We start from the raw sequence: 27,776 nt of genomic DNA, 5'->3' as shown, positions 1-27,776 counted from the left end.
TGTTTTAAACCAATGTCGTACAGCCTCCATACTTTATTCTGAGTTCTCGACGGGAACTGGCTGTTGTGCACGCTTTTTCCTAGGATAAAGGTCCTCAAATACGGGTTTCCAGATGTAAACTCCACCAAAAACACCTAAAACTGCTACGAGTACAAATTGGCCTCTCGATATCCCTCTTGGTTTAGGAATACGGAGCATAATAACCAGAAAGAAAATAAATAAAGTATATAGGTGTATTTTATAGAAATACGTACATTACGTACTTTTAGCTACCTTTTAGGTTATTTTATGTAACCTATAATATTGACAATTGACAATTTGACAATTTTGACAGAAGTTTGTATTCGGTTTCCTGCTGTCATTTTCGTTCAACATTATAAATTGAATCGATCGATTAAGATTTTAATAGCTGCGTGTAGCCGAACATCAATTCAGCGACGTTCGAATTTTGTCCTTTTCGCACCTATGGTATTTCACTATTTTTATTCTGCTGTCAGTTGGCTGTCAGTCTCAGGTGTCAGCCTGCCGAACATGTTTTTGGAAAAACATAACCTCACATTATTAAAACTATTGATATTGTTTTTTGCGTAAATAGGTACTTTGTAATATCGTTTACAGGTCTTAAAAAAATGGCCAATCGCACAAGAAATGTGCCTAACATTTTAATAACAGGTCCGTAAAAGTATATTCTATATTTATTGAGCTTTTCTGTTTAGTAGAAAAATACCTAAAGTATTATTTGTAATTGTTTTTCAGGCACTCCAGGTGTAGGGAAGTCCACTATTTCTCGACTATTAGCAGAGAAGACAAAGTTTACGTGGCGAGAAGTATCAAAACTGGCTGAGGAACACAATTGTCTTGATGAATATGATCCGGAGTATCAGTGTCCCTTCTTGAATGAAGACAAGGTAAGGTGTGCCTGAAAACAAACCTTTATGTTTTGCAATTTGTGTGTTCAGAAATTGGCATCTCTTCCTTGCCATGTTTTCTGAGATAAAGTTTATTTGTTAGATTCTTTTTCCAGTTGCTGGATATAATGGAAGGCATGATGGCCAAAGGAGGAAACATTGTGGACTACCACGGATGTGATTTCTTCCCTGAGAGATGGTTCGATGGAGTATTTGTCGTCAGGGCCAACAACACAACACTCTATGACCGTCTTACAGCCAGGTATGCATATATATTTGGTAGTTATATAAATCATTGTTGCATTCCAAGATTTCCTGAGGGTAATATGGGTATACCCAGCTAATAAATAACAAGCCCTTATCTATGACAGACATCCAGTAACAAAGTATTTGATTTGAAGCTGCTAACAAAACAAACAAATGTTTCATAAGCCTCATCAAAGGTTGCCTGGATATTAAGAAATAAGTCTGCCTATTGTGGTTTTCTATTTCTCTTTTGTTTGTAATTTCATATTTCCTGAGTGTGCAATAGAGTATAATATTATATCTATTATTGTTTTGTTATCTCTCTGTAAAACTATTCTCTATTGCAGAGGTTACACAGGCAAGAAGTTAGAAGACAACATACAATGTGAGATCTTTGAGACATTATTAGAGGAAGCACAGAGCTCGTACAAGCCAGAAATAGTGACAGAGTTGCAGAATAACACAGACGAGCAATTGCAGACAAATGTTGACACTATTGTTGAATGGATAGAGAGATGGAAGGAGGAGAATTTATAATAAACTTGGTTGTAAGACTGGCTGGTTTTATTTTATGCAGTCCATGCTATGATGTATGGCTAGACATAGAAAATAAAACAAAAAACAATGTAATCTTTTTTGTAGATAATGTGTTAAACTGCGTTTTTTTGCCACAATGGAAATAATGGTATATAATTTAGAAAAAGTGGCAGTGCCACTATTTCCATGGGAATAGTGTGATATACCGAAAATGGCCCTATGGCACTAACATAATATTTTGTTGTCTTAAGTTTCTGTAAAGGTTCAGGGCAAAAGGACGGAACCAGAGTATTATTTTCCTGATATTTTGGTACTTTCACATACTAAATAAGAAACTGGAACAATAAAATGATTAAGCTGTTCTAAGAACAATCTATAGAATGCTAGTGGAGCCCCGTGTTGCTCTTGGGCTCATCATCACTAATTTAAGAGCCACGCTCTTGTAGGTGTAGCCTTCTCCGTGCTACATTTTTAGGGAAAAATAGGGTAATGGTTTCCCTCTTGCCTTCCACACTTTTGCTCTTGGGCTAGCAAACAAAATAAAAAATCTGGTTTATGAAAAAGTCTTTACTTCACTCTAGTGTGAGAATTTGCGGGGAATGAAACAAAAGAAAAACGGGGTTGGAATTGTTCTCCAACTGATGTTGGTAGTGGGAAGAATTATGATGAAAATTAATAAATAGTTGATAGTCAAATTTCATTTCTATAAACCCATTGTTTTCGAACTTTTCAGGGTTTTGTTTCGATGCGGTGTTTTAGTTGTGTTTAATTACTTTACTGACACTAGTATTACCTAAGTATGGATTCAATAAACGAAATAAAATCTTTAGAATAAAATATAACTAATGATGACTTGTTAATGATGAATGATCAACTAATAATAAATGAAAACTGAATTAAAGGACAAATAAAATACACGAATTATAAATACAACCTAATTTATTCATCATCCCACTGACATATAAAGAAATGCATTCGAAATTACTGTATTTAGATCAATCTAAAATATAAATCTCGCTCATGGACATTTGGTGCCGCTAATGATACAAACGCTTAAGTATACAACTGGCAGGTCTTGGCACCAACTGTGCATGAACCAGATACACTATATATACTAGGAGACTACAACACTACTGAACATGGTACCGATATGAAGACCAATCCCGCTGGAATGTGACAATGTAAACAAAAATCCGAAAATATATAAGTGAATACACGCAAAAAAAGTTTCTTTTCCTTTCTTTCATTCAAAACGGCGCTGGATGTGTGTATAACCAATTAGGTCTTGATAGATTGTGATGTTACGCAAGTTTTTACAGCTTTGTTCAGACTTAGCATTTGGTAACCAAAATCTACAAGAAAACGGCAGTTGGAAAATTACCATTATAATACTTATAAATAAGGTTGGATGACAATTGGTGGTCAGCAGTAGCGGTGTATCTCCGCTCGCTCGCAGATCTACAGGCATAGAGGCGAATCCAGATGCGAGTTACGAGGTCAAACTTCAATCCAATTCTTGATGAATGGCTTCTGTGTGATTATAATTCTGCCAGTATTACGTAATCAAGAAAATACACTATAGGGCAGGATGTAACAAGATGATCGATATTTAAAATTGTTAAGTATGCGCTCTTGTAATGACCATCTTTAATGTGATTGGCTGAAAATTGCAACCTCTGTCAATTTGTTGAAATTTTAACCAATCAGAAATTATATTTCGCTCAGAGGGTAATGACCCCATGCTTCTGTCACTATCTCTAGGAGGTTATTGAACCCGTACCCGCCTGGATCCCCCCTTACAACGTGGCCTGTCGCTTCACTCGCTCCTTAGAGCTCCTCCTTCTTGGCGTTACCCTTCCGGTCCCAGCCCTTCAGCTCGGTGCTCGCGTGCTCCGCGATGTACTTGATGAAGTCCTCCAGCGCACGACCGCCCTGTAGCAGACATTTATGTATTATTAACATAGAATATATAAATAAACAAAACTAGATTTACAAGAAACTGAAATTACATTACTGACTTATTGGTTATAATACACATCCTACTGCTGGGCCATGACCCTCCATCCCCCCACCACCGCGCCCGTTTCAGGTTGGGTAATGGATGGCCACTAGACATTTATCTAATTCTCTATGGAGATAGGTTGTCTGCGACCTGATGACCCCACCCCACCCCTCTGATATAAAAGCTAAAACTTATCCTATATGAGGAGCAGAAATAAAGTAATGCTGCCGTCTATCAATAGGCCAATATCAATAGTATGGATTATTTTCAAGTCAAATTATCGATAGTTCGGCAAGAGTAATATTCTGGCTACTCAACCCATTCGCCTTATAATCATGTAACATGGGTTGTTACATGATTATAAGTAAATAAAATCTCCTTGTAAACTCACATTGTATCTGACGGGTTTCTGGCTGGTGTCCTTGGGCTTCCAGTAGATGGTGGGGAAACCAGACACCTCGAACTGGGACTTGGGCCAGTCGTTGGCGGTCGCGTCCATCTTTATGATGTCTACATCCTCGTTCTTCAGCTGTGGAGGGTACAGTGGTGATGTTAGATTAATTACGTCAAACTCGGAGTCTAAAAAGCAATATTGCAATTTGATATTTGCGCATATAAAACTAAGTACGCAATGTCAACATAATATGTCAAATAACCATATTGCTTATTAGATAATTGATAAATTGGTTTTCGAATTAATGTTTTTTATGATTATCACGTGCTCAGTGGTGAAGGAAAACATCGTGAGGAAAACTCACACTCCCGAGAAATGCATTTTCGGTGGTATGTGACCTAACCTGTATTGGGCTGGTTTTGCCTTCGCGGGTTGGAAGGTCAGACAGGCAGTCACTTCTATAAAAAACTGGACCTGTCAGGTCTTCAAGTTAGGACCTTGTGAAAAACGGGATAATTGTTTCAAGGTGACGTTCAATTGTCTATTCTAATTAGAATTCAGTGGTTTAGAGCCAGTGTCGAGATTGAAGCCCGCGACAATGCGATGTAAATCACGCGTTCACCGAACAGGGAGGAACAGGTTGCATTTATTTAATGAAATGTCAATTAATGTATTCCTCCCGTGTGTCGCCCAAAACCACAGCCTAGTAGCCCGAGCTGGGTATCGAACCCGTAACACTACAATGTAAGTTATGATTTTTTTCTTCTTCTAATGTGTGGGTTGTGACATGGATTACCAACCTCATCAACTCTGGTGACAGGGTTATTATTGAGCCGCCAAAGGCCTCTGACGTGGCTTATCGATTTTTTCCTAAGAGTCCAAAACATCTTACCTTATCACCAAGCTCCTCCCAAACAGGCATGAGTTTCTGGCAGTGTCCGCACCACGGCGCGTAGAACTCGATCAGGGCGTCCCGGCCGCTCTCAGTCACCAGCTCCTTGAAGTTCTTGCCCACAGCTGTCTTGGTAGGCCCACTGTTGTCTTCAGGAATGGCCTCAGATTTGACGAACGCCTCCAACTTGCCATCGAGCATGTCCTTAGCGAACTGCTGGAGGTTCTCAATGCTGGAATAGATCGGAGTAGATTGTTAGCAGCTGTTTGGAGATATTTTTTTTATTTATTTTTTGGGCGTGGTGGAGTATGCTCCATACCTCCTCCGGTTGATTGAGGGGAGGCCTGTGCCGAGCATTGGGACGTATGTTTTTATTAGGCTCACAAAACAGGTACCGATTATAACACAAAAATAGATACAAAATAATTGAAATATATCCCAGCCCATGACATGTGTGCTTAGTGTAGCCAAAATGGGGCGACGCTTATACGGAATGTTTGTTGCGGCATCTATTTGTACAAAATACATAAAAACCAAATGTACCGGTGCATTATTTGTATTACACAAACCTTTTATTTAGTTCAGTTAGTTACAACAATGGGAAACCTGAGAAATTCATATAAGTTACATTGCTTCCAGGACATTTTTACCGAGTGAAAGACCTCAGAGCTGCCATTTGTCAGGCCTTGTATTTAATGCCATTTGCGGCAAATCTACAATAAGTCGCGTCAGAAAAAAGCAGGGCATTTTTGAAGCATAAGAACATACAAGCTCACAACTATATCCTAATTGTAGTCGTCCGAGATACATCCTTCGCTACGTGAACTAAGTACCTACACTTCACCGAGCTTTCTTTTAGACCAACGTGATAACGAGCCAACTGTGTTAGTGAAAACTGCACTTAAGATAAATTATTTATATGCCACTTTTTTTTGGGAGCCGATGTATTAAAGTGCGTTTAAATGCCGAAACGAAACCGATCGGCGAGGGTTGAACATCAGTGTTGCCCTCTGGGTAGTGCTGCAAAGGACTTTAGGCTTTTAGCCCTAAATTTCAGCCTACCGAGTCCTTTTTGGGACTAGACCAGTAAAATAGGGCTTTAAAAGCTTCGTCATTTTAAAAAACTTTTAGCCATTTTTAAAGTAGTAGGCTTTAAAAAAGCCTATAGCCTTTTTAATGTAGTAGGCTTTTAAAAAGCCTATAGCTTTTTTTAAAGTAGTAGGCTTTTTGGGACTGGAGTCTTTATTATCATTTTTTAGTAAAAGCCTTTTTACCGATTTCAAAAAAGGGAGTTATCAATTCGATACGTATGTATATAATATTATTGGAGCTACATAAAATTCACACATGATATTGGCCTTAAAAATCGGTTCTTCTGGCGTAAGTAATTTGTATGGGGCTGACGGGACGTGCTGTTACGTATTACTATAATTATTAGACTATTTCCATACTAATTGATAGTAAGAAGTTATTTTCAATATTCATAGTTAGTTAGCTAGTTGTGCATCTAACAATAAATCAATTTTTCACAGTGTTTGTGTAGGTATATATGTTTTTAAAGTTTGTTGTACCCACCCACACTTTTACTTTTTTTTACTTGAGAAAGGGACTGTATGTATAGCCTAAATAACCTTAAGGTCTAAGAGCTTCATAGGCTTTTTGAGCGTCTTATTTTATTAAATTAGTCTTAAACAAGGTTAGGCCTTTTTAAGGCCTTTAGGCTTATAACCAATAGGCTTGAATAGGCTTAACCCTAGCCTAGCCGCAAGTACTAAATGGCTTTATAGGTTTTTAGCCTACTAAGCTTTTTATTTAACAGTCTAGTCTTAAAATAAGGGCTAAAAGCCTAAAGTTCTTTGCAGCACTACCTCTGGGTAAATTTTCACTGAACCCTGGCCTTTTTTAGTGAGCTATGCATACCAAAACGAAACCGATCGGCGTGGGTTGAAAATCAGTGTTGCCCTCTGGGTAAATTTTCACTGAACCCCTTTTTTGGTGAGCTGCGGCACCCATATATATACTTTTATGTTTTCCAACTAATTATTAATGTGTGTATATTTTAATGTTGTAAATGTTTATGTCTGTCGTAGGTTTTACCTGAATAAACTTTTTTATTATTATTAAACCGTCACACGAATAACAGAACACGAACCGATAGTTCATGTACTTTGGGAATCGCGTGCGCTTGGCAACTAGCTTCCATATTTTTTCTGAGACTGTACCTAAACCCAATCTATAGATTATAATAAGAAACCTCTACATTTCACGCAGTAGAAACGCAAAGCAGCAATTTAATAACTTCCGACTCGCATGACCTAGTCAAAAGTTATTACTTTTACACTGCCGTGCAAATACGTAAATACATAAAAGACTTTGCCTTTCCGTGTTTCTGCATTTGGATGTAAGATGCGAATGTGGAAACATGGAATATGTTGTTGCAGTCTCAACAAAAACTTTCCCTTTTATAACTGTCCTTTTATAATTCACAGTAGGAAAGTAATTTATTAGACATGGCAATTTATGTAATTTTATTTAGAAAATTAATCATATTTACATTGAGATCAATATTATACTAGTATTTTTAAACATTGCTAAGTTTTTTTGGTCAACGTGTTATGTGTTTGGGTCCATCTGTTTATAGGAGGACGCGAGGCTTGTTTGAATTCACTTCCGAAAAAGTATTGGTATTCCTCGTCTGAAAAACTATTTAAAAACATACATTATTCATTAAATAGTTGTATGTTAACAATTCTCTCAATGCACGTTACAGGAGGCGACACCTCGCGCGCCCGAAACGCGCATTTTCATTATGTGTTAATTTCAAACCCACTTATATTTAAAAAAAGTATGTACGCTTACGAGTACTAATATATACACTTTGAAACCATGTCACATTAACTTTTTTGACAAATTAAAGCGTAAGTCTCATTAAATGTCAAATATGATAGTGCGATAGGGTTCTAAGGTGGCTACATGTTATTGCTCATGACTGTACTCTCTCCGTCTCTCTCTCACCTGAACTCATTGGTCATGACGAATTTGTTGCCGTCGGCGTCCTTGCCAGCGACCACAGGCTTGTCTCCCTTGGCGAAGTCAATGCCGTACTCGTTCAGCTCATGTGTGAAGTCGTCTTTGTCGCTCACCGCGAACGTGGCTTCGCTGACTTCCTTCGCTGCCTGTACGGGGGAAAGTTGGTTGGTCATTCATTGCAAAGTCACAAGTAGTTAAGGTGTTACATGGTACGATAAGGTGCAAAAGTCCAACCAGTTTTTTCCAAAGTAATAAATTAACTGGTTGCACTTAAGATCTCTTAGTTACATGTCGTTTCTGTAATAGACTAAAAGCACCTACAAAAACATACATTTCTTAATTATGACAACTAATGGTTCATAATTTCACCACTGTTTACAAATAATTCGCTGGGCTCAGAGACTGCACTTTTGCTCTTTGATTGTACATGTGACGCCCTGCAAGGGTACACCATTGAAAGATAAGTAGCTTTATTATAACAACTAGCAATAGTAAACTCGTTCGTGACTGGCCACCACCGTTATCCATCATCACGATTGTACATTCTCATTCTTCTTCTGTCGTGTGGGTTGTGAGATGGATTACTAACCCCATCAACCCTGATGTAAGTAAGGGTACTTACTATTAAGCCGCCAAAGGCCCCTGACATGGCTCATGTAACATCTACTAATTTGTACGAACACATGGTCGAAATAAATCATTTCTATTCTATTCTATACATCAGTAAGTAGTAACCGGGACCAACGGCTTAACGTGCCTTCCGGAGCACGGATTATCTTACGTTCCCATTGAGGGACCAAGTCAGAGTTTGAAGTTATGTGTACGGCCGAGTGGAAGTTCAGAAACGATTGTAATATAATTTTCACATATTATAATGTAACATTATGAATTAAACAAACAAATTAACCAAGTTAAGAAAAAGTTAGGTAACAAAATTATTATCTTAAGACATCCACTCACGAATGCATATACTACAACTAATACATAACATAAACAGCATATATACGTCCCACTGCTGGGCACAAGCGTCTCAATCAATCAATCGAAGGGAAAAAACGGACCTGTCAAATCTTCAAGTTAGGTAAGCGGACCCTGTGAAAAACGGGATAATAATAAAAAAATAAATAAAATAAAAATAAAATAAATTGATAGACATACCTTGAGCACACGGTTCCTCCAGTAGTTGGTTCCCTTGGCGTTCTTTACATAGTCCACGTCGTAGTACGCGACCACGAGCGGGTTGGTGAAGTCTTGCATGTTGTCCTTCTGTCGGAGGCCGACGAGGCCGTGGCTGTGGGTGACACACGGGAGGAATATATTCAAATTCAAAAATATCTTTATTTACATAGTTACCTTTTCAATCATCAATTTCTAGATAACGAACGTCTCATCCGCCTAAAACTACTGCAGCTCACAACCTGTATAGCTGGGGAAAAGAAGCTGCAAGAAAAACGTATTCATCGCCATTAGCGTGGTGGTTCCTGATCTAAGTAGTTAGTAGTAAATACCTACTTATATTCTTTAACTAGCGGCTGCCCGCGACTTCGTCTTCGTAAATATCTTTATAAATTGTAAGATGTATTACTGCGAACACGACTCTTATTATCAAAGTAATATAGCTCAATAACATAAGCTCACGACTGTGTACATTCCCAATTGGGGTAGTCAGAGGAACATAGGCAAGATGAACTAAGTACCCACTTCTCAGAGCTTTCTGTTAACCCGACGTAACATAACATAACAAATACTTTATTGCACAAACAGGAAAAAACAAAAGAGAAATAGAATGAGTACAATAGGCGGCCCAACCCAACGCGATAGGTGGTGAGGTTTCTGTTATTCCAACGTGATAGTTGGTGAGCCGTATCGCTGTCTATAATGGTCAAGCCAACTGTGTTAGAAAATTGCACTTAAATTAATAACTCCTTGGTGTAAACCAAGGAGTCTCGCTCTCCGAATGAGAAGCAAGCACCGGCTTGCTTCTCATGTAAATAAAGATACTATGGTATACCGATACCACAGGGCCACAGTGACTTTTTTAAAGCACAATACTCACTATTTTTCCTTGATGAAGGCCTTGATGGATCCCTCTCCGTTGTACACGACAGAGGATTCCTCGAACTTGTTCTGCAGACGCTTCGGACGGTACAGCACCACGTTGTCCCTGGGGGCAAGAGAATTACGTGTCAAAACTTGCGGGTACAACCGAATATACATACAACCGTTAGATACGACAGAATCGATCGACTGATACATCACTATGCTAATGTACGTCACAACACTGGCTTCTGTACTTTGACAGATCTAACTCGTACCACGCTTTGAAGCTATGTAAAACATTATCTTCTATACTTGACTTTGGCGGTAATGGTTGTCTACTCTATGACGACCGGCTGCTATAAACTATAAAAGTGGAGTGAAAAACATTATCTTTATTGAAATATAACCACTACTTGTATTGAACTAGACCTTCCGTTTAATACTACATATGTATATTCGAACACAGCAGCCAGCCTCCGTGGTCTAGTTGTTAGAGCGTTGGGCTCACGATGTGGAGGTCCGGGTTCGATTCCCGATGGGGACATTGTCGAAATCACTTTGTGAGACTGTCTTTTGTTTAGTAAGGACATTGCAGACTTGAATCACCCGATTGTCCGAAAAAGTAAGATGATTCCGTGCTTCGGAAGGCACGCAAGACAAGCCTTTGGTTCCGGGCTACTAGCAAAAATACCTCCCAAATACCTCCACCAACCCGCAGTGGAGCTGCGTGGTGGAGTATGCTTCATACTCGCTCCGGTTGATTGAGGGTAGGCCTGTGCCCACTCTGGACATATCATTCAAAAATATCATTATTACGGGGGGGGGTTTCCCGTCTAACGCAGTGCGAGCTCTCTCGATGTGAAAACAGAATCGAAATAGTTACAGCCATCCGAAACCAAGGAGTTAGAAAGGGATGGCAATAGGCAAATCTACTTTATTATATTTTTTTTATATGTTCCCAGTGCCACCACAATCTTAGTCAGTCAGCAACAGAAAAAGCAACGTGGTTTTCTTTTTAAAGAGACACGTAATCAACATGCACTTGTAGTGATAAAATAAACATAAAACCGTCACGCCATTGTTTAAAAAAATAAAGAAACATATTTTTTTTCTTTATCGGTCTAGGTAATTCGAGTTGTTATCAAGTAATATGATTAGGTATAGTTCAGTATAATGTGTTATTGCGTAGGTATTCAAATAATTGTCTGTAATAGGCGTGAAACGGTGTAAAATTGCACTATTAGTTACCAATTTGGTAGGGAAACCACACAAACATTCGCGTCCGGACAAAGTGTACATTTTCACTAGCATTCACTAGGTTATCGATTTCCCTCAATCAGCGCTTATCGCTATCGACCCACTAGGGTCGATTAATTCCTTCAAATATTTTTTCCTCTCAGACGACGCCCTGAGCCGAGGTTCGCGTCCAACTGGGCATCCTCAGGCCTGTTGTCTTAAACGTTGTACCGGGTGAGAGCCTTTAGCGCTCCCCATTTGTCCGGCCAAGTAATTAATGCCATCTGCGGCAAATCTACAATAAGTCACGTCAAAAAAAAAAAGATTTCTAATCAAATCCGTATTTCTTCTTCTATATGGGAAGAGGTGGATTCCCAACCTCAGCAACCCTGGTGTCAGGGTTATTATTGAGCCGCCAAAGGCCCCGAACTGACTCGAATAACGACCGCGTGCTTACATCAGTAAGTAGTAACCGGGACCAACGGCTTAACGTGCCTTCCGAATCCCGGATAATCTCGCTTTTGTATGTCATTCAACTTACAATAAAACTTCAATAATTGGGTAGTAACCTAAGTCAAAGAAATGATAAATTATATGATTATGATTATTAAGATACATTATCAAAATTCTGATTACTAAATAAGGACAGAGCTTAAACTGGCGAAGCAAATCTTTTTTCTATTTAACTTATTTATGAGTTTTAATAAGAAAAACGTAATGAGTCCCACATTTTTTCACGTTTTTCTATGACGTCACAGGATGGTTTTTCATACAAATTTTATAGTAATTACGTATTTTGTCGTTTAGTAAAAAGTAACTGATTTGATTAGTTGCAAAGATTTATTCTCCATTCGTCGTGAAGTTTTGTCCCACAACCCAAAAAAAATCTTAGTTTGTCCCATATCACTGTTGAAGTTGTCCTTTCCAAATCGAGATTTGGGATGAGGTACTTTCAAGTTACAATCAACAAAATAAGTTAAAAAGCACTACTCGAGTTTAAACTGAAAATGTATTAAAATATATTGAACCTTATATTATTTCTTCCTTTTTTTGGGACAGATTTTGAAGTCGGTTTAATTGTTTCAATTACTTAGTTATTTGTTGATTCTACAAAATGGTAAGTTTTGTCAAAGCAAATATTAAGCTTTGGCATATAAAAAAAGTATAAGCTGGAGAAGGAATATAAAATAGGACTGAAATGATAGGAATAAAATAATTAAACTATATTCCCCACTGCTGGATACAGACATGCGTCCCCTCAACATAATAAACATGTTTTTTAATAATTGTATTTAAAAAACCTATTAGAAAAACGTCCATTATTAAACTTTATATTATATAAACTTTATACAGACACACACACACACACCCACACACACGCAAACACACACACACACACACACAGAAAGAGAGAGAGAGAGAGACACATACACACACATGTATTATGTTTAATTTACCTAAGTTTTACTTTAAGACAATATAGTGTAAATCAAATTGTACTGGTTGCGTTGGAAGAGCGAGGCATTCCCATCACAAGTGTCATCTGACTACTTTAAGGGAAGCCCCTGTAACTTGTTTGTTATAGATTTACAGAAATAAAACCCTTTTTATTTATTTATTTTTTTATATTATGGGACGAAGGAAGCATATTCCTTGGGACCTAATAATATGGGACAAAACTCAGTGGGACAAGCGAAGAATAAATCGTTGGAAACTAGCCTATTGTGTTAAATTAATTAACAGCTTTCCATCGAGGTAATTCGATGGTACTCGTAATGTAAGCTGATAAGCATACGATAGCCTTATCGAGTCACCCTTGTTATGTATTGTTACTACACTAGCTTAGTTTGTTATTTGTTGGAAGAATGCACAACTCTTACTGTGAGGTCGCAGTCGCACCAACGATTTTCGAATTCATGTTTGGTTCATAAATTATTGTTACGTGTTGCGGCGAAGGAAAACATCGTGAGGAAACCCACATACCCGAGAAATGCGTTTCGAATGACATAATCACACAACTTGTTAAGCTGGTTTTCCTTCGCGGGTTGGAAGGTCAGACAGGCAGTCGCTTCTCTAAAAAACCGGACCTGTCAAATCTTCAGGTTAGGTAAGCGAGCCCTGTGAAAAACGGGAAAATGATAGGGAGACGATGATGTTATTTTGTTTGGGAGTATCTATAGATTTCGTAGTTCTATTTTTTGACGAAACTTATTGTAGTTTTGCCTTATATGGCTACTTGGCCGGAGAAATTAAGAGCGCTGAGGAGTCTAACCTGGTAGGTACAAAATTTAAGACAACAGGCCTGAGGGTGCCCAGTTGAGTGCGAACCTCGGCTTAGGGCGTCGTTTGAGAGGATTTGAAAAAAAAAAAAAAACAATTGACACTAGGAGACTGAAGTGCTTGTTGTCGCGAGTTGGCTGATAGAGTAATCGGGTTGTTATGATCGTATATACGTCTCTCGGACGCCGATATTTTTCAGTACCGTCTCTAAGCGGGATGTATTTGGAAATCGCAACTACTAGGGAATTTTGGAATTGAACCCTGAAAGGTGCGAGTATGTCTAGAAGGAATCGGTAATCGGTTTTGGACACCTCTATGGCTAAAGTTTGTTATCAATAGTGATACATCATTACAATAAACTGATTCGATCGCTTGATGAGTCATCGAATAAATTGAATTTCTTATCTTAAAGTATAGGCCGCGTGTCCATTGTTTAATTATTAGTTAGATAAGACTGTCTTTACTTGAATTTGTTTATAACGCCGATAAAGGTTCCAAACATTTAGATAGTAAACAGATTTAGTCGGAAGACGTCTGACATAAAATCACATAGAATAGAGCGTATGACTATCTCAAATGGGGTGGTCAGAGGTACATACAGCGCAAGATGAACTGAGTACCCACACCTCACCGAGTTCTGTTAGACCAACGTGATAGGTGGTGAGCCGTATCGCCGTCTATAATGGTCGACCCAAGTATATTAGTGAAAAAAAAACCCCGTTTTCCTTTTGTTTCGTTCGCCGCGTAATTCTCGCTTCCGTTCCCGCCTTTTCTGTTTACTTGTTTTAAATTACCTACTCTGTGGTAGTATTTTTAAACTCGTAATTTATCAACTTTATTTTATTTGGGTAACTTACAACCTTTTTATAAAATGGATGCTCGTAAGTAAGAACAAATGCAAATTAAAAGCTTTCACAAGTGAATATAAAACATTTTAAATGTCCATACAGACTCAGATACAACCAGAAATGAAATTAGTTTAATGAACTCATTTTTGACTAATTTCCTGACAAATGGGTCATCAGGGTTTTCACATTTTGAACGCAACTGAAAGGTCAAAGCAACTATTTAAAACAACTAAAATATATTTAAAAACATTTGTGTAATACGTTCAAAATGACTTATATTATTACTAATGTGAAATAAGTCATTAATTAATATTATAACAAATAAAATATTAAGTAATATTCTCCTTTATTCAATTTCAAAATAAGCATCTGTTTAAAAAGCAAACAATTTAAAGTTGAATCAATATGTATTGTATCTGAAATTCTATATGTATATACAGTTCATAACAACCAACGTAAGTAATATGTAATTTATTTGTAATGAAGGTCATAAAGTTAATATTAGTTTAAAATGGGTGTACAATTGACTTGGAAACATTTTTACATTATTTTATGGAAAAAATGTATTATATTTGTTTTGAATATTTGAAAACTGTCCTTGAATAGCCCAAAAGAATACCTTTCATAAAGTTGTATAAGTTCGGGTGGGATTTATGTAAGTTATAAATATATATTATACAATAATTCAAATACAATTATACGTTATTGCACTAAAATAAAAGGAAATGGCTACAAAAAAGACTTAACTAGGTACAATGAAAGAGCAAAAGTGTAGTCACTGAGCCCAGCGACTTATTTGTAAGCAGTGGTGAAATTATGAACCATTAGTTGTCATAATTATAAAATTTATGTTTTTGGTCATAAACAGCATATGTACGTCCCACTGCTGGGCACAAGCGTCTCAATCAATCAATCGAAGGGAAAAAACGGACCTGTCAAATCTTCAAGTTAGGTAAGCGGACCCTGTGAAAAACGGGATAATGCTAGGGGGATGATGATCACATTGATAGACATACCTTGAGCACAACATAGACCAAAACATTTATGTTTTTGGTCTATTACAAAAACGACATGTAAGCAGGAGGTCTTTTAATTTATTACTTTGCAAGAAACTGATTGGATTTTTGCAGCTTATCGTACATGGCAAATAGCGGTCTTATCGCTTAAAGTGATTATGTGTTATCCCCAAACACTGTTGGTGATTCATACTATTGGATACTAAAATAAAATCTGTCTTTGAGCACCTTTAACAACGTTGGAAAGAAGCAGCTACATTGTATGAGAATGTCAAATTTTCCTTCAAATCTGTCTGTCTTGCAATCTTTGAGGGCTAATTACTTAGTTTTATGCCCTTATTAAGGGTACTTTTTTTGGATGTTTCTAAAAGCCTATTAAATGGAGAAGTTTTTAGAAATACTTTCAGGGTCCATGACAATCTCATGTGTTTATTATTCTTCGGCGAAGTTTTAACAACTGTAACAATTTTGGTCGAATTCTCACTTTGACTTCCGATAACTTTTTTTTTATACTTGATTTGACTTTGATTTATCTTTGATTTAGCGGTACACAGCCTAAGGCATAGTTGTGAAGTAAAATAAAATAATTATTAAGAAAGGGATAGCGACAAAATGATTATTTCTGAAGTAAGGTAGAAAATCTAGAAAAAGGTACAAAATGGGTCATATCTCCTAAACCGTAAATAATTGCTGAACATACATGGGGGTGTTTCTGGTAGCTAATGAGCCCCTCTATCTAATTTTTCATTTTGAACCTAAACTTCTGGGCCACCCTGTATAACATACACAATAATAAATAGATAACATAATGGTCCCGATTCCTGCGGATACATCCTAATTTTATTTTAAGTTATACCCGTCATTTTATTATCCGCCGAAAAGGAAAGTATGAGTAAATAAATGTATAACCCGGGCGAATAAAATAGGTATCTCGCTCATACGCAACCCGTTTGACGCGTGCTGTCAACTTAATTCTGTCGGGTTATTGGCCGACGTAAAATTTTTAGACGGTTGTTTTAGATTTCTGCATAAAATTGACGTGTGTTTTTTAAATTTTATTCCTGTCGATTATCCGTCCCTTTCCTTTTCGACGGATAAGAAAATGACATGTATAACTTAAAATAAAATTTGATGGTGTTTCCAGGAATCAACACCAGACCACCAGTATCTATATAAGGTTTCATATAAATAACATAACCTAAGCTCACGACTATCTCCCAATTGGGGTATAGTTACATTCATCGCCTCCGTAGCCTCCGTGATCTAGTGGTAAGAGCGTTAGGCTCACGATCTGGAGGTCCGGGTTCGATTCCCGATGGGGACATTGTCGAAATCACTTTGTGAGACTGTCCTTTGTTTGGTAAGGACTTTTCAGGCTTGAATCACCTGATGGTCCGAAAAAGTAAGATGATTCCGTGCTTCGGAGGGCACGTTAAGCCGGTGGTCCCGGCTATTAGCCGTAAAAACACCTCCACCAACCCGCATTGGAGCAGCGTGGTGGAGTATGCTCCATACCCCCTCCGGTTGATTGAGGGGAGGCCTGTGCCCTGCAGTGGGATGTATATAGGCTGTTTATGTGTACATTCATCGCAAGAGGAACTAAGCCCTCACTTCACCGAGCTTTATGTTAACCAAATTTAGTGATGCTTCTATGCTTCTATGCTGTTCTGGGAGCAAATAAAAAACATAGAAAACGTTCAGCTGCTTGTCTTCCCGGGCATGTCGTAAAAACCGACAGAGGGATTGTGTCCTCTAACATGATGGACTAATGTTATGGGCGATAGGCTGATCCCTTATCACCATAAGGTTCATCATATCCAGCTTACGACATCGTATCAACAGTGGCTGCAAGTTGTCTTTGATTACTTGTGGCTCTGCCCACCCCATTACGGATTACGGGCGTGAGTTTATGTATGTATGTATGTAAATTTAGTGATGCGGTAACTCGTAATATATAATAGTCGAATAAGTACCTTCTTATATTTTATTATGGGTTATTCAAAATCTCAGAATGAAAATCGACATAGAAAACAGAGTTCCCAATTAAAGTTAAGTTCATTTAAACGTTTTCAGTGAGTATATGACTTCCTCTCAAATAACCGATAATGGTGAAATAAATACGGGTGATTACAGTGGCTGTTATCACTGTGACAAATAAAACAGCAAAAATACTCGACTCTTTTAGATTGCACGCTTTAACTCTCAAGGTTTCGGTTTTACTTAGAAATTGACTTATAATACTTACAATACAATACAAATACACTTTATTGCACCAAAATAAAAAGAAATAATACTAATTGACTTAGAGGGATTGTGTCCTCTAACATGATGGACTAATGTTATGGGCTAGGTGATAACACAAGGTTTATCATATCCAGCTTACGATATCGTGTCAACAGTGGCTGCAAGTTGTGTTTGATTGCTTGTGGCTCTGCCATTAGGGATTACGGGCGTGAGTTTATGTATGTGTATGTATGTATGTTGACTTAAAGAGACGAAAATGTCTCTTTCGCACTAATGGTTGGACTGCAGCATGGATCATATTACCGAAGTTTTTCTTGCAGCTACTTTTATACTCTATACAGGTTTTGAAAAGCTGCAGTAGTTTCAGGCGGATGAGAAGTTTGACAAAAAAATTACGATTCAAAGTGTAACTAGATACTATTATTGAGTATTTATTTGACTATTTATTATGTTGGAGATATTATTTCAGTAATAATAGGCTACTTGACAACCTAGTCAAATGAGATACTTTTTATGAAACATCAAAACGAAAGTTTTCTTTGGAGTTTGTATGGAAATACTGTCCTGTGACGTCATCCATAAAATCGGTCAAACGTCGTACTTATTTTTATTTAATTCATAAATAAAATTCGAAAATAAGTCGAAAAGTAAAATGAGATTTATTTTTGATCATATTTACTGTTTTGTTTTTTATATTATTATTTTTATTTTTGTGTGATAGTTTACTTTTTAATTTTGAAATTGTACTTTCTTTTAGTGTTTTTCATGTTATTTATAGTCTTATTTTTCTTTTTGTTTCTTTTTTTCATTCAATGTTTATATTTGTTGTATTAGTTTGTATATTGTTTTCTCGTCATACAGCGCATTGGGCCTTAATAAATAAATATTACGCTGGCTTCTACTTCTGTATTAGCATTTTATAATTTATCTTTGAGCAAGTCAAATACCTCATTCATCACAATTCACAAAGTTGCATTTATGTATGAGTATGGAAGTATGAAATACAGTTATGACTATGTGTGAAGATTGCCATGTAGATTGTCATGATAATGTTACAATTCATTGTGTGACCGAGTCACAGTCACGCACAACATGCAACCTGATTACTCTGCACTGATATAGTTTGCAATTATTGCTGCTGATTCCAGTAACTAGTTTTTTACCAACAAATTTTATTTTGTTATACCTGTCATTTTCTTATCCGCCGAAAAGGAAAGGGACAGATGATTGACGGCTGTTAATTTTATGATAAACCCGGGTGAATCTCATATGTATCTCACTGGTTTGCAACCCGTTTGACAGTGCTGTCAACAAAGTCTACAGGAATGTTTGTGTTTACAGAAATTAGTACCATTATTGTTTCAAATATAACTAAGGTTTATGACAACTGAAAAACTATGTCGTAATTGTCGTGTGATGTTTACTAGCAGAATATTAATATTCAAATACGAAGAGTCTATCTGATTTAGATGAAAGGTATGGAGATAGAAACCTAGGAAAGAACATACGATAGTTTTTATCCCGAAAATTACCCCCTAAAGGGATGGATGAAAATTAAAAAAGACGCGTGAGCCGCGATCCACGCGGACTAAGTCGCCGGCAGAAAGCTAGTGATAAAATAAACTAAATTATTTACAAATCTTATCTAAAATATTAATATACCCTGGTAGTTATATGAAAGTGTTAGACTGGAAAAAGTTATCTGAATTAAGAGGCTTTAGATAAAACAGATTTATTCAATCATAGTTCTCCTACTCTCTTCTATAATGTAACAACCTGTAATTACGTCGCATAGACATGAACATACTGTTATTGAGCCTTCAGACGGACAAGGTTGTCTCCTAAAATGTCTAGTATGCTAAAAAGATGTGGTCTAGAATGTCAGTACTAATACCTCTGAAAAAAAAAACATATATAGGTACTATATGAAAAGCAAAGGAACTTACTTGTATCCAGCCTTGTCCAGAACCTCCTTGGCCGAGGAATGAGCGAAAGTGACTTCCTCGCGCATCTTGTCAGCAGTCTTGATAAACTCTCCTTTCAGGTCGCTCTCCTTTTCAAAGAAGCCGATGACCACCACGTCATCCTTGTTCAGGTAGGCTTCGTATTCCTTGACGGTGCGCAACTCCTTAGAGCTGGGACCGACTTGCGCACGCATGTACTTGACGATGCCATCTGATTGAAAAGATAGGTATAATAAGTTTTACTTTCAGTGCAGTTTTTCATTAACACAGTTGGCTCGACCATTATCGACGGCGATACGGCTCACCACCTATCACGTTGGTCTAACAGGAAGCTCGGTAATGCGTGGGTATTTAGTTCATCTTGTGATGGACTTATCACTAACTACCCCAATTGGGATATAGTTGTGTGCTTCTGTTATTTTCAGTACCCAAAGCATTAACAGATTTATTTACCATACAGCAATATCATTATATCTTCGTTTTATAGTGAAAACACAAGCAGCTATTTGATTACCCAGGGTATAAGAAGTCTCATTAAACATTAAAAAGTAGTGTCTTTTAAAAAACATGTAAACATGTGTCATGTGTTTTTCATCAACACAACCACAATTTAATTCCAAATAAAAATTGAGATTCCAATTTTTGTCCTGAATTGAAATAAGCTTGTATATTGTGAAGTTTTTTTTAACAAAAATCACACCTGAATGTGAATTTTTTAAATGCAAATTATGTTGTTTTCACAGTAAGGTGTCAATATGGTAGTTTTACAGATAAGTTTTAATGTAGTTTTACAGATAGGTTTTAATGTACTATTAGTGGTGTCAGGGTCTGTAAAGATTCCCTAATATGGGAATAATTCACCTTTAAAAGAGTTTTTCACATACACAATTAGTTCTTAAATGCGTTTTAATTACCTAAATTGTTCATTTAGAATTGATGTGTTTTACTGGATAAATAAAATTTGTTTAATAATCAAGTTTTCTAGTAAACCCAGGTTTTGAACATTGGATCTAATTGAAATTCTTTTGGCCTCTAGTTTTTTATAAATATGCTTTCATTTGACCACAATGTTCCCTGATGGTAAGTGAAGATGTGGTCTAAGGAGGTACAATCAAAGAGCAAAAGTTCAGTCACTAAGCCCAGCAAATTTTTGTGGTGAAATTATGAACCATTTTGTCATAATTATATTTTTTTTGTTTTTGTAGGTGTTTTTGGTCTATTACAGAAACAACATATAACCAGGAGGTCTTTAGTGCAACTAGTTAATTTCTTACTTTGCAAGAAACTGATTGGTCTTTTGCAGCTATCATACATACCTACTTACCTGTAAGAACTATCATAATTCTCTATCTTATACATGCTATACAAATATATTTTTTGCTTATTATTAAAAAACATGTTTTCCTCTTCTAGAAGCTAGGTATAATGAACTGGTTATTATCAAGTCCATTTAATGTTAATACTCATAGATTTTATGTAGATTCTCTGATATGAATCATGCTGTTGAAAACTTAAGACTAATGCTGGGTGATTCACTTACATATTCAGGAGAAAGTACCCACCTATGACTTGTCACAAAAAGAGAGATTAAAACTTAACCAAAATTGTGCTATAAAGGCAAATCCTGTAATTTCTAAGTCTTATAAGAAACAGTAGCTATGAGAAATACTTACTGGACTCCCTAGGTCCATTGTACTCAGAGGAGAGCTCTCCCTTTCTGAAGATCTTGAGTGTAGGGTATCCCGACACAGAGTACTGTTCGCAGGTGCTCTTGCCGCCCTCTGTACAGTCCACCTTGGCCAGGGCGACCGGTGGGTCGTCGGTCTTGAGCACGCCGGCCGCAACCGCGTACTCAGGCTTCAAGCGTTTACAATGGCCGCACCTAGAAAATCAAAGACACCCCATCAAAAAACAAAAACTTTCTAGCCCTTATTACTACAAATTTAACGACATAAAAGGTGAATGACTTACCAAGGTGCGTAAAACATGACTAGAGCAGTATCATGTTGAGCTATCACCGACGAAAAGTCCGAATCTGTAAGGTCAAGTACATCCTCCTCGGCGGCCCTACATAAATAAATTACACCTAAGAATAACACTAGTTTTAGTGAACCTAACATTTTTATAAAGTCACCGGCACTTATCGCTAAACCGTGCGTATTTCACCGCTGACGACCACGAGCTGAAATACTAGAGAAAGGACAAGGACCGGAAAAATACACGTATGATGCCGCAAGTGACATTAGCCGGCACAGCGTTGGCTGTTTCTCATTGGTCATTTATTGATGCGTTCATGAATAAATAAATGTCGTGACATTCATTATGTCACTCATGCGTGCGTGAACGAGCATTAATAAATTTGATAAAATCACAGATATTTATAAAGTATTAAATGTCTGTGGATAAAATATAGAAACTATTATAAACTTTTATATTAATATTTAAAATCCTGCAGGTTCCCTTTATATTATATCAATCAAACTTTTAAAAATAGTAATGAGGGACTTTTAAGGCTACGTCCTCTATAAAAATTAAAAATATACATGGCGCTGTACAAATTTGTCTTCGTTTAACCTTCTAATTTCGGACAAAAAAAACGGACATAATGCATATTGAGTCAGCATGTTTAAAATCTATATTTGTATATAATTTATTTAAAATTGAAATGACCGCTAACATGACATTACTTACGCTTTCACTAATGTCACGTTAACTTAATCGATCGACTCATTGACATTACTAAACAACTAAAGCACTGCGCTTCACTAGCTTGTAACTATTTTTTTTCTTGCGGTTGGCAGCAGTTGGCTTGCTGTCAATCGGAAAATGGCAGCGACGAGTGTTGTCGTTCTCGACAGAGGCAACAATACAACTTGTACCGTAAATCTTTTCGGTGAGTATTGTTTTTGCTAATTTGTTGATACGTTAACATTATTATAATATCATATTTTCGCGTCCACTCATAAATTCAGAAGCGTCAGTAGAAGCAGCCGCATAACCTTAACTTTTATTTGTTTTTTTATGTGAGGCGCGGAACTTTTGAATTTGTGTTTTGATAAAAATCTGGTGCTGATGCCTGTACAGAGGACGTAAAATGATTTAGTGAAAAATTCTGGTGTTGTGCGTCTGTGCTGATTGTTGAGTGGTACTTAAGTTTGGGAGGCAACAAGTTTTTTGTATAGTGAATAGAATAAGTTGTCTGCGGCGACTGTGACCTTGGCTATTGGATTGTAGGAAGTAAACCGTAGATACTTGCTTTTAAATTGTAGATTGGTATTTGATGTACTCACAAAAAATATTCATAACTCGTGTTCTAGCAACTTGTATAATATATTTTCATTGATTTCACATTAATATTAATGCATGTAGCAAAGAGGTAATTACATAATTGTAGCATATAATTAGTGTTGGGAGTCAACCGAAATTCCCATAATTAATATTAAGTAAATATGCTAATTGTAATCCAGTATCTTGTTGAGTTAAATAATTACATACTTTGTCTGAGTAGACTGTGTGTAATGTTTTGGAATTGTAATTTTGCATATAATTTGCCCTGACAATTAGATACACTTGTTTGTTATACAACATACATGAATGCAAAACAGATTTTACCTTGAACTTGTTTTTATTTTTACATGTTGCTATGAACACACATTTGTGCATGGATTCAAATATTGTAACACATGGACAGTACCTAGTGGACTTATATGCTGGATTATGATGTTGTTGAGACTTCAACAATTATCATGTTTAATATCATTTATTGATACTTAATTGTTTGTTACAGGGGCAACTGTTGTATCATGGCGGGTTAATAATCAAGAACAATTATTTGTAAGGTAAGATTAAAAATTTACTATTTATTTTCAGATACAGGGTGTAATAATAGGGTAGTCTCCAACGAGTCAAAGTACCTACTTTTTACTAAATGTCAAAAAATTACTTTGGAATTTGTATGGAAAAGCAGCCTGTGACATCATAGAAAAACGTGTCAAAATGTCGCACTTATTATTACATTTTTCTGTATTAAAAATCATAAATAAGTTAAACAGAAATAAGAAAACATTGTTTGTCATCTTTAGATCTGTCTTTATGTAGCAATCAGAATTTCATAATTTATCTGTAACCTAGGAAACTACCCAATTGTATCAATTTCTATCTAAAACATTTCTTGCTAAGTTTAAATTATCCCTTATCTTGAGAATGTTTAAGTCAATACTTAGAAAATAGTCATATTTTATGCCAATCAATGTAACAAAACCCATCAATAGATAGCTATAAAATTAATAATCTGTTCAGAATAAAAAGAAAATCTTAACCTGTTTATCTATTTCTTCTTAATTTGTAGCAGGTGCAAATTCACACTATTGATTATAGGTAATCATATTGTGTCTACTGTCTACATTTTTATCATATTATAAACGTACATTGACCAAATTGGAGATGTCCTTAGAAAAGGTTCAGTACGATCTACTCCGAACCGGCGTGCGTGTATGAAACGATTGATGAATGTGGAGGAAGCAAGAGAAGTACGTCAGGATCGAAGCAAATGGAATTCCATAGTCTCTGCTTACCCCGGTGGGAAATAAGCGTGAGTTTATGTATGTGTATGTATTTAATGATCAATTCGCTGTTTCTAGGCAATTTAAATCAATGTTACATTAAATTGTGTGCGTCAAGCTAGCGGCCTCAAAAAAAAAATGGGCACGAAAAAATAATTTGACCATACCAAAAAATAGTACTCTTATTGAAAAAAATAGTGCCTGTTGTAAAAAAATTAGTACCTTCACGGTTCTGGATTTATAGCCATGTTTTATTGCACTTGCTAGCTTGACGGTGAGCGAAATTTGGCGAGAGTTAACGACAAGGTCTTTCGCTTTGATTTAAACGCCAAAAAATAGTACCGAAATAGTACTCACCCCCTGCAAAATACCGAAATGAGTACTTCAACGGTTCCAAAGTTATAAAGGCAGTTCTTTGATCCCGCTAGCTTGACGTTTTGAAAATACCTATTATCTGGGGAATGCTTGCATACTTCAGTTTGTAACTAATGTCAATAAACTCGTATGAAATAGTACTCCCTACCATCATAATTTGGACCTGATTCTCTTTGTAGAAATATGTCAAAAAGTCATTATAACCTATGTCATACATTTATCAAGACAAGTACAGTCGCGCACAAAATTATTACACATGGTCAAGAATGTTGTCAGATTTTAGTATTTTTCCCCATTTTTGGGTAAAAATTGGTGAAGTGCCAGGGTTGTCAGATGAAAGTAATATCATTGTTCAAACTCTTTGAGTTATTCTACAAATACTGCAAATTGTTTATTAACAAACACTTCGATCCGTAACAAATTCAACATGAAGGTATAAATTATAAAATAAAACAGTAGATTAAAAATGTATTATGATGTATTAAAATCACAGATTGTTTTCGATAAGAACTAGACCCATGCAGCCATTTCCTATTAAAATTAGTGCATATGGGTGTATGCAATAGGAATTTTTTGTAATAGCAGCACTCTGAAGTGCAAAGAAATCGTAGGGTAGACCTCTAAAATGGCAATACTTACGAATAAATTGTGAGGTTATGTAATTGTCTACGTGACTGTATCAACAACAAATGTATGGCATAGGTTATGATGATTTTTTAACATTTCTACAAAGAGAATCGGATCAAAATTATGATGGTAGGGAGTACTATTTCATACGAGTTTATTGACATTAGTTACATACTGAAGTATGCAAGCGTTCCCCAGATAATAGGTATTTTCAAAACGTCAAGCTAGCGGGATCAAAGAACTGCCTTTATAACTTTGGAACCGTTGAAGTACTACTTTCGGTATTTTGCAGGGGGTGAGTACTATTTCGGTACTATTTTTTGGCGTTTAAATCAAAGCGAAAGACCTTGTCGTTAACTCTCGCCAAATTTCGCTCACCGTCAAGCTAGCAAGTGCAATAAAACATGGCTATAAATCCAGAACCGTGATGGTACTAATTTTTTTACAACAGGTACTATTTTTTTCAATATGAGTACTATTTTTTGGTATGGTCAAATTATTTTTTCGTGCCCATTTTTTTTTTGAGGCCGCTAGCTTGACGCACACATTAAATTCATTCTAAAAGGACATTCAATCTTATGACTTTAAAGAAAGCTTCACTTACAATGAATAGATGGTTACATTACCTACTTGTACTGTTGCTAAAGGTTTGTATGTTTTGTTTGTGTGCAACAAAGTACAGTTGATTCGATTACAATGTTAGTTTAATCAGGAAAGTCTCCATAAAAACATATTTTATAAACAAGTTTGTACATTATCAGCAATCTAGGCATCTTAATTTCTAATTTCGCCGCTCAGGCATGGCAAATCGGTAATTACCATATTGCGATTAATTCGCCTTTGACACCATGCAATTACGGGTTTATGCGTAATTAAATTTACATTAATAACTTATGCCATAACATTTGCATTCATTCTGCATCCGCTCCCGGCTCTATAACTCATGTCCTGTTAAACTTTGCCTCCAACTCCTTCGAATTCTAATGAGCCCCTGTACTTACGGGCGTTTGTCGTCTAAAGGGTAAACTTGGTTTAAGTTTTACTTAAATGTATCACTTTTTGTGCTCTAGCTTCTTCAGATTGCACATTTCGAAGTTCTTTGTTTTTTTTTTACCTTTGATGGGTTTGCTCTTGGCCCCAGCACACGGCAAGCACCCGGGTTATATAGACCTTCCCGAAGGCATTGACGAGGTCTAAGATGGAGCTTGCTCGCCCAGAAGGTGCCTGTTCACTCTGCCATTGAAAGCACCCGGGTTATATGCATTCGGAAATACTAGTAGGTAAATTTTATCGTTTTAGCGATATGAAGTCGATCCGATAGATTGTTCGCAACAAGTGTTGCATGGTGGTATAACGAGATGTTAAGCGCACGCGTGGTTATGTGATATTAAAAAACCTGGCCCTGAATGTATCCGCGTGGTTACTACGCGTTCCGCTAATGACGAGACGCAGAGTGGCGCATTTTGGCTGCTTAGTCTCAAGTTATTTTATTCCCAGTAGGACGTACATTGACCAAATTGGAGATGTCCTTAGAAATTCAGTAAGATCTACTCTGAACCGGCGACTATGAAACGATTGATGAACTGGAGGAAGCAAGAGAAATATGCCAGGATCGAAGCAAATGGAATTCTATAGTCTCTGCTTACACCGGTGGGAAATAGGCGTTTATGTATGTATTTTATTCCTAAATGATCAGCCATTAGTGTAATTTGTCTGGATTTTTTCTAGTTTATTTAGTTCTTGATTTAGATAGGCTCCAGTGATGGTCTTTCTCACGCTGTCAAATTCCGGCCAAGTGTTGTCAATTGCACTATTCGTGGCTGACTTTGTTAACTGATGTATCTGTAATTTTTTCTAAAGCGACTTGTGTCCTATTGACAGTTGTAACAGGTGCAAATCAGTTTCGCATAAATTGGCAGATACAGCGACGATACAGTTCGAGATATCAGCGACGTATTTGAGTTTGTGTGCTCCACTTTAGACCACATTGCTGCTTAACGTCAGGTGGGATCGTGGTCTAACGTATTCAAATCTCTTAAAAAAGGCAAATCTACGATAAGTGACGTCAAAAAACACTTTTTTTCAAAATACTATGTAAAAAAAATATTCATTCAGGAATCAATAGTAGAATCGTGGAGTCTACTAATTTAACTGATAATTGATTTTCGACACTGGACTATTGAAATCCTATGATAGAAATGATGGTATGGTGATAGGTTACCCATCGCCCATACGTTGTGGTCTGTGGTTGTCCATCATGGTATAGAAAATACAACGGAGTTTCACGCACGTAACAATTTCAAATTTCGATATAAAGTAACATATTAAATACGTTGGTATATGTATACCTAACAATCAACTAATTTTAAGTTTTTATGTTACTTGCTTAATTATTATTATTACCTGTCCCTTTAGGGGTACACGCGTGATGCTATAGATAGATAGATAAAATACTTTATTAAGCACAATGGACACAAAATACAGAGACAACAACAGAACAACATGAAGGACAACATGTTATGTGTTATTATTTATAATATATAATATTTTAGGGTACAGCTGAAAATCAGCGCTC

The 27,776-nt window shown here is 36.6% G+C and overlaps 3 protein-coding genes across 3 annotated transcripts in view; 2 read left to right on the top strand and 1 right to left on the bottom strand.

The window, feature by feature from the left end:
* The first annotated feature begins 516 nt into the window (after positions 1–516).
* Positions 517–3,028, top strand: LOC126378986 (adenylate kinase isoenzyme 6 homolog). The gene is made up of 4 exons (XM_050027563.1): positions 517–672; positions 757–908; positions 1,025–1,170; positions 1,502–3,028. The coding sequence occupies exons 1-4, from the start codon at positions 630–632 to the stop codon at positions 1,689–1,691; spliced, it is 531 nt and encodes a 176-aa protein (XP_049883520.1). The 5' UTR covers positions 517–629; the 3' UTR covers positions 1,692–3,028.
* On the bottom strand, positions 2,613–21,864 carry LOC126378359 (protein disulfide-isomerase A3). Its single transcript, XM_050026644.1, has 9 exons — positions 21,609–21,864; positions 21,311–21,519; positions 19,620–19,848; positions 10,066–10,173; positions 9,168–9,300; positions 7,995–8,155; positions 4,980–5,211; positions 4,085–4,222; positions 2,613–3,623 (listed from the first exon to the last, which is right to left on the bottom strand). The coding sequence occupies exons 1-9, from the start codon at positions 21,755–21,757 to the stop codon at positions 3,519–3,521; spliced, it is 1,464 nt and encodes a 487-aa protein (XP_049882601.1). The 5' UTR covers positions 21,758–21,864; the 3' UTR covers positions 2,613–3,518.
* A 558-nt stretch (positions 21,865–22,422) lies between these two features.
* LOC126378818 (uncharacterized) overlaps positions 22,423–27,776 on the top strand; it is a 49,986-nt gene continuing 44,632 nt past the window's right edge. The window contains exons 1-2 of the mRNA XM_050027240.1: positions 22,423–22,530; positions 23,425–23,476. Of these exons, the coding sequence (XP_049883197.1) occupies positions 22,464–22,530; positions 23,425–23,476 (119 nt within the window). The 5' untranslated portion in view covers positions 22,423–22,463. The remainder of the gene's footprint in view (positions 22,531–23,424; positions 23,477–27,776) is intronic.

Source organism: Pectinophora gossypiella, chromosome 2 (genome assembly GCF_024362695.1).
Source record: "Pectinophora gossypiella chromosome 2, ilPecGoss1.1, whole genome shotgun sequence".
NCBI lineage: Eukaryota > Metazoa > Arthropoda > Insecta > Lepidoptera > Gelechiidae > Pectinophora > Pectinophora gossypiella.
Note: the sequence above shows the minus strand (reverse complement) of the source record. Positions and strands in the feature narration are given on the sequence as shown.